General features: G+C 43.4%; 1 protein-coding gene across 1 annotated transcript in view; it reads left to right on the top strand.

The window, feature by feature from the left end:
• Positions 1 to 17,164, top strand: part of LOC124804704 (protein groucho) — a 721,164-nt gene that overhangs the window by 488,229 nt on the left and 215,771 nt on the right. Inside the window, exon 4 of the mRNA XM_047264963.1 lies at positions 2,715 to 2,759. Within this exon, the coding sequence (XP_047120919.1) occupies positions 2,715 to 2,759 (45 nt within the window). The remainder of the gene's footprint in view (positions 1 to 2,714; positions 2,760 to 17,164) is intronic.

Genomic DNA, 17,164 nt, shown 5'->3' on the forward strand with positions numbered 1-17,164 from the left:
CCACCAATAAGGCCCTACTACCAGGAGTGCCAGTTCTTTTCACAGCATGTCCCCTTTGGTTGACAGCTGCGGCACACTCACAGGCACAGCGGTAACTCGACGATATTGTACGCCCCGTTTAGTTGCCCTTCATGGTACGCCATCCTGGGCTTAAATTTCAGCAAGATAATGCCAGCCTCCAGACGGCGAGGGTTTCCACTGCTTGCCTTCGTACTTTCCAAACCATACCTTGGCTAGCAAGGTCGCTGGATCTCTCCCCAATTGAGAACGTTTGGAACTTTATAGGCAGCATTCTCCAACCAGCACAAGATTTTGACAATGTAACACGCCAATTGGACAGAATCTGGCACGATATCCCTCAGGAGGACATCCAACAATTCTATCAATCAAGGCCAAGTCGAATAACTGCTTGCAGTAGAGCCTTATGTCTTTATATTTCCTCTACTACGTTGTAAGAGCGGCAGAATAAAGGCACGAGTGGGGTATAAATCTTGTGTTGATATTTTTGATGATTGCTGTAGTAACTAATTCGTCGCACTGGGGAATTTAGTACCTGGCCGTAGTGGCGTATGTGGTGACGGGGTACTGCAATCAGGATATCGACTAGACGTATTCCTCTTCAGGGAATATCCGCAGTTGTCCAAATTCAGTCGCCATATCGCTTTCCTTTATTTCCATATGACAAGTTTCGGCCCAGCTACCTATCTTCAGGCAGTTTGTTATAGTTACAGAACAACCCGTCGAATACGTAACTGAAAGTTCACTTTCACTGACTTACGACAGTGAACTTTCAGTTACGTATTCGGCGGGTTAGTGTTCAGCTTAAGACATAATTTGAAGATGGGAAGTTGGCAGGAAACCGGTCATGTGGAAGCAAAGGAAAGCGATCTGGAGATTAAATTTGGATGATTTTACAAAGTAAATGTAGTATCACAAGTAGCTCAAGTTAGAGTAGTTGTAATAATAATACACTGACGGAAAAAAATCGCATCACCAAGAAGGAGTTGTGCTGCATAAACGAAAGTTAGTGGACGTCTTTCCACACCTGAGATATATCTTATCAGATATCGCGCCAGTCACATAAGAGTGGCGCTAGTAGCGTCTCTATGAGGAAGCAAATCAGATTTGCTTTATATGAAGAATGTTGAAGATTAGGAGGTATTGAATAGGATTGGGGAGAAGAGAAGTTTGTGGCACAACTTGACCAGAAGAAGGGATCGGTTGGTAGGACATGTCCTGAGGCATCAAGGGATCACAACTTTAGCATTGGAGGGTAGCGTGGAGGGTAAAAATCGTAGAGGGAGACCAAGAGATGAATACACTAAGCAGATTCAGAAGGGCGTAGGTAGCAGTAAGTACTGGGAGATGAAGAAGCTTGCGCAGGATAGATTAGCATGGAGAGCTGCATCAAACCAGTCTCATGACTGAACACAACAACAACACGCTGCAACAATCGTGAGAATTAGTTAGCTTTGAGATTTGACGTGGGGAGTTGATGTTAGTCAAGAATGCCTTATGTGTTTTCAGAGGTATTGCAGAAAGACTTGGCAGGAATGTAGCTACTGTACATGACTGCTGGTAGCAGTGATCACAAGAATGTGCGATCGGAAGAAGACGGAGCTGCGGACGGCCACGTGGCACTGCAAAGAGGAAAGACCATCGTGATCGATGTATGGCTGTGATGCATCGTACTGCATCTGCAGCAGCAATTTAAGCAACGGTTGGCATCACAGTCACACAACGAACTGTTGCAGATCGGTTACTTCAAGGACAGCTCCGAGCCAGACGCCCTGTAGCGTGCATTCCACTGACCACAAACCATCGTCATTTTTCAACTTCAGTGGTGTCAAGCGAGAGCTTATTGGAGGGCAGGATGGAAGTTTGTCGTGTTTTCTGATGAAAGCTGGTTCTGCCTCGGTGGCAGAGATGGCCGTGTGTTGGGTAGGGGGACGCCGGTTGAGGGCCTGCAGTCAACCTGTCTGCAAGTCAGTCACCCTGGACATACACCTGGAGCTATGGTCTGGGGTGCACTCTCGCGGTTATCTCACGCAACCTGACTGCAAATTTGTACGTCAGTCTGGTGATTCGACCTGTTGTGCTGCCATTTATGAACAGCATTCCAGGTAATGTTTTCCAACAGGATAACGCTCGCCAACATGCCGCCATCGTGCTGTACAGAGTGTCGACATGTTGCCTTTATCTGCTCGATCACCAGATATGCATCCAACCCAGCACACGTGGGCCATCATCGGACGACAACTCCAACGTCATCCACAACCAGCAATAACCATCCCTGTACTTACCGGCCGAGTGCAACAGTCATTGAACTCTATCCAAGAAAATTACATCCAGCATCTGTACAACACAAAGCATTAACGTTTGCGTGCTTGCGTTCACAATTCTACGGTTACGCCGGTTATTAATGTACCAGCATTACCCATTTGCAATGGCTTATCTCGTGCTTACATTAATATGTTATCTTGCAATGTTAACCACGTTAATATGTTACCCAGACAAACGTATTCCCGAAATTTCTTTACTCGATATTAATTATTTTTTGGCGTCGAAAATTTTTTCCGTCAGTGTAAATGGTTATGATGGTGGTTGTGTTTTCATTGTTGCTGTGAACAGCGAGTTGTTCTCTCATTCATGTAATTGTTTTATTTCGAAGGTTATCTATACTCTAATATATATTGTTTGCTTTCCATTTTCAGTACTACGAGATGTCGTACGGCCTAAACGTCGAGATGCACAAGCAGGTGAGTACAATACGACGCCAGCCTGCTATCCTGAAATTCTTGTGACTCGGTGTTACATACACAAGTTATTGTATATTTTGTAAAAAATTGGAAGTAGCGTGGACGCGCTAACGTTGCTCATGAAACAAGAATTAGAGTAAGGTGCATTTTCACAAATATCCTTGACGGTGTCAATAGAGCGCTTAGTTATCAGGTCACTGAGCTGTAAACAAGAATGGAACGCAAGGTGCTGTGACAGTGGATGCACACCCAATAGACGTGCGTAGGAACAATCTAAATTTTGACACAAGGCAGGCTAGAAAGTGAATGGATCGTTTGCGCCTCACTTTGTATTCTAGCTGCAGCTAGTGCTTTGAAATGGCATATAAATGTCTTTCCACACTGCTGAATGTGAAGAATACTGCAAATTTTGATATGAAAGGTGGATTACTTTACCGACGTCCACTACAGCTGCACGACAAGAAACTAAGAAATAGGTAAGTTTGAAAGGATCTTGATGTGAAACAAAAAATGGTATACGACGAAAACTAAATCAAAAGAAATCGACAAGTTAATGTGTGAAATGATAGAAATTTAGGATATCCCGTTAATGTCCTGGACTGGATGGGTTTCGATGCTGAATGCAATTGTACCAACTGGTCAATTAAGCCGTCATTACTCTGCACGAGGCAGTTAACGTGAACATGTACGCGGATAAGAACATCCTACGTCAAGAGAGAGAGTGCCGACGGCACACGAAACGAGCTGATTAACGTGATTTGCGCTCTCCAGCGGCCGTTGTCGGCTTTATTTGGCTCGCAGACCACACAGGTTCTCTACCAAAATGCATGCACGCCAAATAACTGCGCCAACTCTCCTAGCGATTGTCGGAAAAGAGCGGAAAAAATCGCGAAGAAGGTTGTATGTAGACTGTATGGCTTGAACTGTGAATTGCTGGTAAAGGAAAACCACATAACGCAGTACAACGATCTGAGATACATACCAGTAGAAGTTATTATTTAACTCAATTGAACTGCCATGCTATTTTCAGTTTTGAATTGAATATACGAGGGTTGGAACTTTGGAGGCAACTGTTTATTTACAGCTCGTACAAAATAGATATGTGTTTCAAAGTTTTGCTGACCTTCAGAGTAGTCACCAGCATTGTGTATAACTCATTGCCAACGATGTGGAAGTCGTAGGATACTCTTTATCAGTGCCAGTTGTGTTGACAGTTCGAGCGGCGCGGTCTGTTGCTCGACGAATTTGTAGCAGTTCCGAAGCGAATGCCGTGAAGTGTTTCCTTTAGTTTAGAGATCGAGTTGAACTCACGAAGGCTTAAGTCAGGGGAGTGCAGTAGGTGGTATAGCTCTTAGCAGCCCCATCAGTCAAACAAATCAGTAACAGTTTGCACTGTACATGCTTGAGCATTGTCCTGCAAAATGATGGTCAGGTCCTGCAGAAAGTGTCATCACTTCTGTCTCTATGCTGTTCATTTTTGGAACACAACCGACGACCACCTCAGAGACCGAAGTGATGACACTTTCTGAAGGACCTGACCATCATTTTGAAGGACAATGCTCAAGCACGTACAGTGCAGGCTGTCACTGATTTGTTTGACTGATAGGGGGCCGGCCAGAGTGGCCGAGCGGTTCTAGGCGCTACAGTCTGGAACCGCGCGACCGGTACGGTCGCAGGTTCGAATCCTGCCTCGATCATGGCAAGTTCTAGGGGACTGGTGACCTCAGAAGTTAAGTCCCATAGTGTTCAGAGCCATTTGAACCATTTTTTTGAACTGATCGGGCTGCTAAGTGCTATACCACATACTGCACTCCCCTGAGTTAAGCCCTCGTGAGTTCAACTCGATTTCTAAACTGAAGGAAACAATTCACGGCATTCGCTTTAGAACTGCTACAAATTCGTCGGGCAATAGACCGCGACCCTCGAACTGTCAACACAACTGGAACTGCTAAGAGCATCCTACGACTTCCACGTCACTGGCAACGGGTTATACACAATGCTGGTGACTACTTTGAAGGTCAGTAAAACTTTGAAACACTTATTTATTTTGTACGAGCTGTAAATAAATAGTTGCCACTATTAAAGTTCCAACCCTAGTATATAAGTCATTTTTTTCTAATATCAATTTGTACATATATAATATCCATACTCTCGCTGATTCGTTGACTACCAACAACCTAAAATAACGTACATCATCACATTTAGTTCAAGATCGAGATTCATTTCGTAATTTCATTCGAACTGAAGAGATTTTTTTCGAAGCTGCTCACCGTCACTGAAAAATTATTTACCGGCAAGATAAAAACGTGAGTCAGTCCAGAGATAGTAATATGTATTTTACAGAAAGTGTCGTCATAGCAAAAACTTCCAGTGTGCCTCGTCTTTATTTTATGGCATGGGCTGGCAGTCACTTTAAGATTTCTGGTCACAGGGAAAACATTCCAGTCGTTAGCCTATGCAATAAGAATTCCAACAAATACAGCATTTATAATAAATATTATCGACTTCGGCAGGTAATACTTCTATTAAATTAACAAGAAAGACCCAGAATCGTATAGAAAACAGCTCACGACGCTATCAACTTAGCTACGGCTTCAACATGGCAGTTTTTTCTCCCGAACATTATAACACTGTGTAAAGACAGTATATTCAAATGTCATTATTTGATATTTAGTATGCAAACTGTACCGAAAAGATGCGCTTTAGATAGATCATCATTGTGCCGTAGCATTAAAACGGTTCGCTGTACTTTCGTAGCACTAAGAACATCAGCTACAGAAAGCCGTTACCTACGGGCATGTAGTCATCGTATTGCAAAGATTAGTAGCGAAACCTAGGCGTTTTCGAAAGAGCCTCAGTTTGCTGGAGCACCTTATATTCATACCGCACACTGTATGAGAAAGCAAACCAACGAAATACGTAGTTTCACTCGGAACAATATGGCGGCTCCTTCGTTCCGCTTGTGACGTAAAACAATGTCGCATCTCATTGGTTGCCTTCCTCTCCACGAGCCAAAAATCAGTCATGGTAGATTTTTTATTTCACGCTCCGCAGTGTAGTGGAACGTGGAATTGCACGCTCTGACGTCACTAGCTCCCCGCCCACGTGCGTTTTCGCGTCCCGTAAGAGGACGGCTTTACAGTGGAGCCATTTTATTTTATTTTCTTAGCATGTATTTCCATTTCTTAGCAAGTATTTCCATTACATTAAGTGAAGTGTTACTTTTACCTAGTGCAGTTCTCGACCAGAAATAATTACGCAAGTGCTACCTGCGACTTCGACAAAACTGTTGCCGGGTCTGACTCGGGTTGCGATAAAACCACGTCCTCCGTGTCACGACCCGTATCGATGTACACGTAAAAGCGGCGGCGCGCCAGCTGAGCTCGCGTAAGGCCGGGCCGGCCGCCAGCGTTGGGAACTGGGTCACCTGCCAGCGGTCCAGCGGTCGCCATCTCCCGGCCGCCACGCCTCGCCGACTGATCGCCACCAGGACTGCGAGCCCAGCTGCAGATAGGTGCCTCGGCGTGCCGTACTTCGTTTCTCGCCTCACTGAAACGTGGCGGCATCACAACGCAAAAGGAAATACTTTCAGATTCCACGCCCGCGAAATTCTCGCATGCCGTCGTCACACTATCCGCAGTATTCAACATCAGACGCGCTGTCTTGATCTCCACCGTGGTCCTGAACGCTCAGAAACGATCCAGCTTGCAGCTATTAGCTGTATCTGGCTCTTAAAGCACACAGTTAGTTTATTAAATGGACGGGAATAAAATTCCTGCGTTACTGCTATTAAAACGCAATTTCTCCTTTGTCCGTATGATAGTCATGCTGTTCATTCTTACAGGAATAAAAACTTCATTATTCATGAACATATTATAAACCCTTAAGAAAAGTTCCATGCCCAGCCGGTAAGAACATCATTACGATTTAAAATAGTGTACCACATAAGATAAATAAGTATTTCACTAGCCTCAATTTTTAGTGAAACCCTGTTGTCATCCTTACTTCATCACTGTTTCTATCCAGTACCAGAATCTTTAGAACGTGTGAAACAGAAGCCGTGAAAGAAGGAAGTGCAAAATATCTTACTGCAAGCTCTCTTGGCATTTTTTTACATAATATCGAGCACTACAAAACATACTTCTGTTAAATTAGTAAGAAGGACCCAGAACATTTTAGAAAAGGCAAATATGACTAAAAAATTGGATTTTGCGAGACACCATCCAGCTACACGCCTCACACACCGCTTCGTAACTCCGCGTCTCTCCGTAATGCATTGTCGTGTCTTGTAAGTTACGATCTCCTGAAGATTTCAGCTGGCGATATGTTCTTGACTAGCATTTAATTATAAAAAAATCGTGCGAAGAAAAACGCGCTTTTGACGGATATTCAGTATACCAATGACGCGAAACGACATATTTTTCATAAAACGCAAGTCATAATGTGAAAAGATCAAAATACGAAAATTCTTTAACCACTAATATGTTTCCCGCCATTTTGTGGTAACAAATCATACGAATAACAATCCGTTTTCGGTAGATGCTCAAATTGCTGGTGCTTCGCATTAGTATTTAGTCATAGCATGTAAGTTGTAAAGCGTACCAAATATAGGCTTGGAAAGAAATCCGAATATGGCGTCTTCCAACTCTGTCCTGAAAAGAGAGAGATGGCCTACATGTGACATACACTATATGATCAAAAGTATCCGGACACCTGGCTGGCCGGCCAGAGTGGCCGAGCGGTTCTAGGTGCTACCGTCTGGAACCGCGCGACCGCTACGGTCCTGCCTCGGGTATGGATGTTTGTGATGTCCTTAGGTTAGTTAGGTTTAAGTAGTTCTAAGTTCTAGGGGACTGATGACCACAGCAGTTAAGTCCCATAGTGCTCAGAGCCATTTGAACCATTTGAACACCTGGCTGAAAATGACTTACTATTTCGTGGCGGCCTCCATCGGTAATGCTATAATTGAATATGGTGTTGGCCTACCGTTAGCCTTGATGACAGCTTGCCGCGCGGGACTAGCAGAGCGGTCTAAGGCGGCTGATCACGGCGGATGTTCGAGTCCTCCCTCGGGCATGGGTATTTGTGTTTGTCCTTAGGATAATCTACGTTAAGTAGTGTGTAAGCTTAGGGACTGATGACCTTAGCAGTTAAGTCCCATAAGATTTCACACACATTTGAACATTTGATGACAGCTTACACTCTCGCAGGCATACGTTCAGTCATGTGCTGGAAGCTTTCTGGGGGAATGGCAGCCCATTCTTCACGGAGTGCTGCACTGAAGAGAGGTATCGATGTCGGTCGGTGAGGCCTGTCAACGAAGTCGGCGTTCCAAAACACCCCAAGGTGTTCTATAGGATTCAGGTCTGGACTCTTTGCGGGCCAGTCCATTACAGGGATGTTATTGTCGTGCAATCACTCCGCCACAGGCCGTGCATTATGAACAGGTGCTCGAACTTGTTGAAAGATGAATAGCATCGGGGAGAGGCTACAACCCTGTCTCACTCCCTTCCCAACCACTGCTTCCCTTTCATGTCCCTCGACTCTTATTACTGCCATCTGGTTTCTGTACAAATTGTAAATAGCCTTTCGCTCCCTGTATTTCACCCCTGCCACCTTCAGAATTTGAAAGAGAGTATTCCAGTCAACATTGTCAAAAGCTTTCTCTAAGTCTAAAAATGCTAGAAACGTAGGTTTGCCTTTCCTTAATCTATTTTCTAAGATAAGTCGTAGGGTCAGTATTGCCTCACGTGTTCCAGTATTTCTACGGAATCCAAACTGATCTTCCCGGAGGTCGGCTTCTACCAGTTTTTCCATTCGTCTGTAAAGAATTCGCGTTAGTATTTTGCAGCTGTGACTTATTAAACTGATAGTTCGGTAATTTTCACATCTGTCAACACCTGCTTTCTTTGGGATTGGAATTATTATATAATTCATCTATGTATACAAGCAATTTATTATCACGAGGCGCAGCTAGCAGTGTTTCCTCGCGCTTTTTTGCGGGAAACTCCCCTTCGCACCCTCCTCAGATTTAGTGGTACGAGGACCCAGTGGACAGTCCGCAGCTCGTGGTCGTGTGGTAGCGTTCTCGCTTCCCGTGCCCGAGTTCCCGGGTTCGATTCCCGGCGGGGTCAGGGATTTTCTCTGCCTCGTGATGACTGGGTGTTGTGTGATGTCCTTAGTTTAGTTAGGTTTCAGTAGTTCTAAGTTCTAGGGGACTGTTGACCATACATGTAAAGTCGCAGAGTGCTCAGAGCCATTTGAACCATTTTGAACCCAGTGGACAGCCCGTCAAAACTGAACACAGATACAGCATGAAATCGGGAAGAAGGTGTACTGAACAGTGAAAAAAAGTGCAAAATAGAAAGAGTGAACAGTCGAAGAACAAGAACTGCAATGTGGAGCACCTTAAAAGAGCAACGGCGCAGCGATTATGTGGCCACGGTGCCGGACTGCCAAGCGGGCGAGTCGTGTTAAAACCTCCCCGTTGCAAACTTTTTTCTCCGCTGTTCGCTATATTCAAATTTGCGTCTGTGTCTTGCTGTAATGTCCTTTTGCAAAGCGAGATGTAAGGAAGGGACATGTAATGACAGTTGATTCTACACAACTACTGTATTACCAGCCGAAAGGAAGCTTTCGAATGGGAACCGCAAACGTTTGTGTCAAGGCGACAGATCAAGTGAATCCTCCAACGGAAAACACGTCTGGTGTGTCATATACGGCATTAGCCGTACGTGTGTCATATGATGGGAAACTCTTACCAGAGTATCTAATTTGTACGCCTGTTAAGTGGGACAAATGCTTCCTTGCCCGGTTAGGTTTTCGTATGAATGTGAATGATGACTCCCAAGGAAATGAAGAAAACGTAATAATTTGTGACATAAGTTGCAACAAGTAAACGCAACAGTTTCGCAATCATACAGTTACTCTTTTCTCTGTCAAAACATGTTTTTAACGTTTTCGAGGTTTCGTTTTGGAAGTTTTGACTCTCGAATTCCTTTGTTGTAACATAGTTCAGACCCGGTCCCCCTCCCCCCCCCCCCCTCCCTGTGAGACTGCTATACGGTATCATCACGACGGCAATGTATTCTTATCGCATGACTCATAATCTATAACCAATGTATAGTACGACAACTGCTAAGACCACAGAAAGAGAACAAACATTTTAATGACGGGACGGACAGTTCATAATATTGTGGAAAAAAAAGTAAATGGCACGAGGCAGGTTTGAATACGACTCGCCCACTTGGCAGTCCGACAACGTGACCACGGCGCCGTTGCTCTTTAGAACTGCTCTATGTTGTACTTGTTATTCTTAGACAATTTACCCTTTGTATTTTGTTCTTTTTCCTTAGTTCTGTACAACTTCTTCCTGTTGTCATGCTTGATCTGTGTTCAGTTTTTGACAGTCTGTCCACTGGGCCATGTGACCTGAATCTGAGGGGTTGGGGGGGGGGAGGGGGTAAGATGGTTATGTTCCCCTTGTAAGAAGAGAGCTGCATGTTATCAGGTAACCTATGTGAGGGATTCGCTACAAAACTTTAGTTTCATCTTCTCTTAAATATATAAACAGTGCCACAAATGCAACTTTCAGCGGCCATGAACTAACGAGTGAAAGAGTGCAAAACCCTGCTTTTCCTCTGCCCACATCCATACTAGTTACCTTCCAATCTAATACTGGTGCATCATTATGCTGCGATATCGCCGTATGTGTACTGAAACGACTTCTGGCACAGCGAGCACGTGCTTTCTCTGTTATAATTTCAGCTGTTAATCCGCTCTCTTTTGTCAATTAAGATTTGAATCATATCCTTGTTTCTAATCATGTCAATGACTTTTGACAAGTCAATGAAACATAAGAGGATGTGTTATTAAGTAGTATGTATGTTTCCACAATTTGTCTTAGAGCGAAAATACAATGTATTTTGCTCCTGTTTTTCCCGAATATTTGCTTTTCTTCTGCTATACCTATAACATTCTGTATTCTACGTCTGCTTACTGTTAATAGCAATTTTAAGGTGGTATCGAGCAAGATACTTCTCCAGTAATTATATAACACTCGTTTATCTCCTTTTTTATACACTGGAATTATAATACTTTTTTCCATTCTCTTGGTGTCCTATCTTCCGTCAGATTATTATTAAATAAAGTACTCGCCCGTGTTCATCGAACCTTACATACGATGTTTCAGAAGTAGTGCGAAAAGTACTGTATCATTTCGAAACTAGAGTGTGATCTACACATACACAGTGCGTTCTGGTCCTTTCCTTAATGCGAGGTAGCACGAGGTCCGAGGGGGCACGCTGGCGGCTGTGTTCCTCCGATTAGCACTTGTCTAAAGTTGCATGCGAACGGCTACACCAATAGATGTCGCAGATTACTTACTATGATCTTAGGATTTGTTCGTTTGGCTTCTTTTTATTATATATTTTATAATTTGGTGATTTGCTTACCTCCCATGATACATTGTTATGTTATCGCGGTTCCTAAAGCCAACGGCATAGCATTCAACATCACATTTGTCACTGCCTCCATTTTTTAATAATAAAAAACTTATTAATGTTATGTATGTGTTTAATTTTATTTCTGTATCGACGCTTAACACATTTCAGTTCAGTAATAGTTTTTACCTAACTGTGCAGTTTCGCTTAACTGTACATACACATATGTCAAACTTTTGTACAGTAGCGACATCTGGAGTTTACGTAACAAATATGTTTCTGTCGCAGCTGCTCCCCTGTTTGGCGTGATAGCAGCGCCATTCAAATTACGATGTTCCCGGCACTGTGGCCTGGTTTATACGACATTGTTATATCTGTTCTCCTCTCGAAAAACACCAAGGGAGCTTCCGAGCTTGACGTCCCCATCAGACGGACGGATCACACATGTCTTCACTTCACGAGACATTGAGGAGACGCGGGGAACTTAATTCGGGATATTGACGCGAAGTCTGGTGACCAGGTACTTTGCGCCACCAATTCTCCCCTTGCTTGCGAAATACTGGCACTGAAAACTTCATCCACCAGAGGGGTTCGAACCGTCTTGCCTCCGAGTCTAGCGCTAATGCACAGGCGTGCATTGACGACTCCGTCTACGGAGGTGGGTAAATTTAAACTGAATAAGATTTGAAGAAGGACAGCGCCCCACCAGTCTGTATGTTAAAATTGTTCTTAAAATAACATGAGCAAAAGTATCTGGACACCATTATGTAATGCGGAATTGGCCACTAGATGTTACAAGAAGCAGACCTGCCGGTACAAAAGGAGGCGGAGTGTATTGTATTGTTAGTAGTTATGTAACATATGTCGGTAGAGAAGCAGTTAACAACAGGATGGCCCTATCAGAGGAGCTCAGTGACTTCGGACGTGGACTAGTCATTGTATGTCACTTGTTTAACAAATACACCAGGGACATTTCAACCCTTCTGAAACTGGCCGGGTCGACTGTTGACGATGTGATTGTGAAGTGGAGACTCGAAGGAACAACGAAAGCTAAACAAAGATCAGGCAGATGTCACATACTGAAGGGAAGGGATTGTCTAGGCGCATTGCGGAGGATGGTTGTAAATATCTGCGTGAAATCAGCGGAAGGAATCACTCGTGAGTTCCAAAGTGCTAACAGTAGTCCAGCTAGCACAGTGATTGTGCCGACGGAGCTAAAAAGGAGTGGGATACAGTGTTCGAGCAGCTCTTCGTAAGCGACACGTTTCCGTAGTCAATTCTAAACGATGCTTGAGGTGGTGCAAAGAGCATTCCAATAGGCAGTGGATGGTTGCAAACGAGTGACGTGGAGTGATGAGTCACTTGCTACTTCGTGGAGAACGTTACCTGTCTTTATGTCTAGTGCCAACAGTGAAGAAAGGAATAGGTGGCTTTACGGTACGGAAGTTTCTCGTGGTTAGCGTGTGGCACCCTTATTGCTCGTAAGAAATTTTACGGCGTTGTGTACTGCACACAGTACAGGAAGAGTTCGGAGACTATGATTGTATCAGCATGGTAAAGCACTCACTCATAAACCAGCATGTGTGAGGCAATGATTTGTGGACAGTAACGTTTATAAAATGGACTGGCCTGCCAAGAGTCTAGGTTTGTACCCAGTGGAACACATTTGGGGTGAGCTAGAACGTCGACTTCGCTCCAGACCCTAGCGTCCAATATCAAGACGCTCTCTAATTTCGGCTCTTGAGGAAGAATTGGGTGACATTACTTCACAGACTTCCAGACATCTCATTGAAAGTGTTTCTAGTGGTCGTAGTGGCGAAGGGTGGACACACGCCATATTAATGTCCACTTGTAGGTGTTCGGATACTCCTGATAAAACAGTGCAATCATGCTTTGGTGGTCGTCAACAATTCACTTGATACGTAGTGAGGGGATTTGCTGTATTGGCTACGTGTTGTAGGAGTGGAAACTGTGGCCTGCAATTTCACAGGGGACAAACCTTTGCTGAAAGTGCGGAAGCCCCAGAAGGCGGACGAGGTGACGAGCGTTTGTCGCTCTAAGAGGATTGTCGCACGCTGAGCCGCGTTCCCTTAACTTAAGCGTTGTCTCGCGGGGCACGACAAAGCACGCTGCCTCAGGCACATACTTCCTATGTTCGTTTAGTTTCATACTTCTTCGACACACAAAGAGTAAATCATATTTAAAGCCACATGTTGCAAGCGGTATCCGTTGCATTGTCGTCAATACTGAAGGTAATAATTGGTAGAGGTCGAAGTTTTGTTAAGTGGAGTGAAATCTGCTCTTCGTCTACATTCGCGGGAGGAATATCTTCTTCGGCAGATTTTATAGTTACATTCAATAATTTTTTCAAAGTGTGAAATACTTTTTAAAATATCAGCAAAGTAATGAAGAAAAGCGTACAAATAATTAGTTACTTTTATGGTCGTTAGTAAAAATGAGTGTGAGGTGTACCAGTGACATCTAGGTAGCATTACATTTCTCGTGATGCGTAGCTGCTAAGGTGTTATTTCCTTGTAGCATGCTTCTATTGTTGTCGAATAGGTATCTGTTAACTTTCTATTGTCACACATCTTCTTTACTGGCCAGGGACCATATCCAATCTATTTATTGAGAATCAACGGGAGAACGGACTAAAGATGGCATTGGCTTGGAATGAAAACCATAAAACGCACTTTTCGGCCGCGACGACTTGATCTGCAGCAAGGGCAATGACAAGTATCTCCTGAGAGGTATGAGTATTTACAGTATCGTAATGTGTGTGGATTTGTGTTACGTGTTGTTTAGGCAGGCAATTAAGCGCTCCCTAGGGGAACTCATCTTGTACTTACAAAACAAATGTATAGCTAGGTAACGGGCAAGATTGCTGTAGGCGACGGGGGATGTTTTGTTGATCTTTTGATCTTTTTGTATTTCTACGATTTTTTCTTTACTGCAAATTCGCCTTCTCGCCTCATAAGGGCAGGGGTGGGCAATCATCTGTACAAATATCTCGCTCTTAAGACAAAAGGTTTCGAAAAATAAGTATATACGAAACGATGTAATTAAAGGATGTCATATTTACATATGTTTCTAAAATTAAAAGATGAATTTGTTGATCTTATTAATATAAAATTGAATTATTTGCTTTCTATTGTTAGTCAAATCCTAATCGTAACACGTACAATGAAAGATGTAAAGATGTGATAATTTAAAATGAGGGTTTTCATTTGGGAAGGATATTTGGGAGGGGGAGGTATTTTGCAGGCTAATAAGGTGTGGGCATGAACAGTTGACGCATGTCCGTTGCGTTGTAACTAGGGAGAAGAGTTTATTTGGTGTGGATAGTAGGAAACAGATCTGCTACATCCCTGTAGCAGATTAGTGTATGTGGGAAGGGCCGTAACATGAAGAAGAAAGAGATAGAGAGAGATGGAGAGGAAAGAAGGAAACGTGACATTGGGAGGAATAGAAAAGGAAGTGTTAGTGTTGGTAGAATGGATAAATGTCGGGGCAGATTTCATTGTTTGGGAGAGGGAATCAGTTGAAGTTATCTTGGGAGAGGATTGATGAGACGTGTCTATAAAAGTGCAGCAGCATACCAGGATTTGAAATTAGAAGGGAACAATAGGACTGTTGGAGTCAAGTTTGCGGATGTTGTAGTGTGATAAGAGGTGTTCAGAGTGATTGAGGAGAAGTTGGAATTTGATGAGATGGTGAAGGATCTTTGCGGGAGGAAGGTAGGATGGTACATACGGCAAGTTGGAGAGCTGGCGTTGAGCGTTGAGTTCAACGGTATAGATGGGGTAATACAACTTTGCTGGAGTGGCTATCCGTGCAGCAATGGCGGAGGCTAGGTGGGGTGAAGGTTTCGTGGGTTTGATGCATAGTGGACAGCTGCAATCCCCATCCTCGGCCAGTTAATAGTCTTACATTGTCGTGAGCTTTCCGTTGGATGATAGCACCTGAGTTTTCCATGTTAGTTGCCGGTCGAGTGTTAGTCCGAAGTATTTTAGTCAACAATAATAATAATAATGATGATAAATGCAGTTGGTGTCTGCGCTAGCTTCATAGCGAAAAGAAATTTAGGTTTCCGGTGCTTAGCTTAGTACAATAACATTAGTCCTAATTGCTGAAAAAGATTTTAGTCAGGAATTACACAGGATGGTCAGAAACCGTTTCACAAGTATGTAAGGTTCAAATGGCTCTGAGCACTACGGGACTCAACTGCTGTGGTCATCAGTCCCCTAGAACTTAGAACTACTTAAACCTAACTAACCTAAGGACATCACACACACCCATGCCCGAGGCAGGATTCGAACCTGCGACCGTAGCAGCAGCGCGGCTCCGGACTGGAGCGCCTAGAACCGCACGGCCACCGCGGCCGGCAGTATGTAAGGGTGTTGAAAGGTAGGCTGTGCTGAGAAATAATTATTTAGAAAAAAATTCGATACGATGCGATGTTTCCGAATTAGGTAGCATTACAATTAGGCGATCAGGCCGTTGTGCGCGCAAATTCAAACGGTCCGCCAGATACAATTAGTGTAAGTTGTTCTCATGGCGTAGGTGAAAGCGCACGAGACTGCTTAACCTTTAGCAATGGTTCGATCCTTGCAACCGTCCCATGCCCAATTTTTGTATCGGTTTCAGGAAATCAGACGAAAAATATGTTTGGCGACACCGTCTCTGGAGGGCCGCTTGAATTTGGGCGCGCAACGGCCCGATTGCCTAACTTAATGCTAACTAACTCGGAAACAGCGCCGTGTATCGAATTTTTTCTTATCTATTATTTATCAGTACAATCTATTTTGCAACGCCCTTACAAGTTTTTCAGACTGTTTCTGACTTCCCTGTATACTCACCGGCTTACTCTTGTTCATACCGTCTTGGAGAAAGGGAAAATAGGAAAGCAGATGCACTACTGTATCTTAATTGTTCTGTCATAAATGCTTAAAAAAAGAGATATTTTTCGACATTTATTTAAGAATGAAGGAATAGCATTGGTTTCAAAGAATGTGATTCATTGTACATACGTTGTAAAGGACAATGGAAGTGTACTATCGTGAAGAACTACCTTAGAAGCTGGCAAGTTCAGAAGACACTTGATTTCATACACTTTGTAAACCAGACACAATGACTGTTTAATGGTGAAAATTCAATAAGCGGATAGATTTTTATTATGGCTTTCCTGGATTTAATCCGAACGGCCGAAAACAGTTTAGTTATTACTTGTAGAAACTACCACCTTACATAAAAGTTTAATTCCCCGAAATGCTTTGATATTTAGTATCTATTAGGGCATTTTCTTGTTTTATGGAAAGATTAATTGTTGTAGTATAGACGTTATAACATAGTATCAGCTTATATCTCTTCTCTTATACGAACCAAAACTCCATCGATGAAATTACGGAAATTCTTCCTTGACTTTTCTGAGTATTTTGTCATAAAGGACCCGTGGTCTCCGGCGGCTCATTACAGAGTAATAGCATTTCGTTTTATTTCCTATCCCCATTTATCTTTGTGTCTGTATTGCCCTGAAAACAAGCGTACAACGGTACAAATGTCGACAGTATGCCCTGTGTGCTTTGTTAGGATACAAATTGGTTCCATTCACTCACGGTACTCGCTGTTTTCGACAGTGTCAGTTGTACCTTAACAGTGATACACAGCAGCATGGATAGATTTCCTGATGAAGGATTGCCAGTATATACTTCGTATAGGGCCTCACTGAAAGCAGTGTACCAGCGGCACGCGGCGCTGTGCTGAGATGTTTCAGCCGCAACGGCAACTACATCTTTCTACTTCTCCATGTGAGGATTGTTGCATTACTCTGTGTTTTGTATTGTACATTTTGGTGATAGCATTTTACAGTCTTTTATACTGCTGTGAAAGTATTGACAGTAACAAAGGTAACTGTAATACCATAACAAATGTAATTACACTATTGCTCGTTAACCAACCACCGGA

Source organism: Schistocerca piceifrons, chromosome 7, assembly GCF_021461385.2.
Source record: "Schistocerca piceifrons isolate TAMUIC-IGC-003096 chromosome 7, iqSchPice1.1, whole genome shotgun sequence".
Classification (NCBI taxonomy): Eukaryota; Metazoa; Arthropoda; class Insecta; order Orthoptera; family Acrididae; genus Schistocerca; species Schistocerca piceifrons.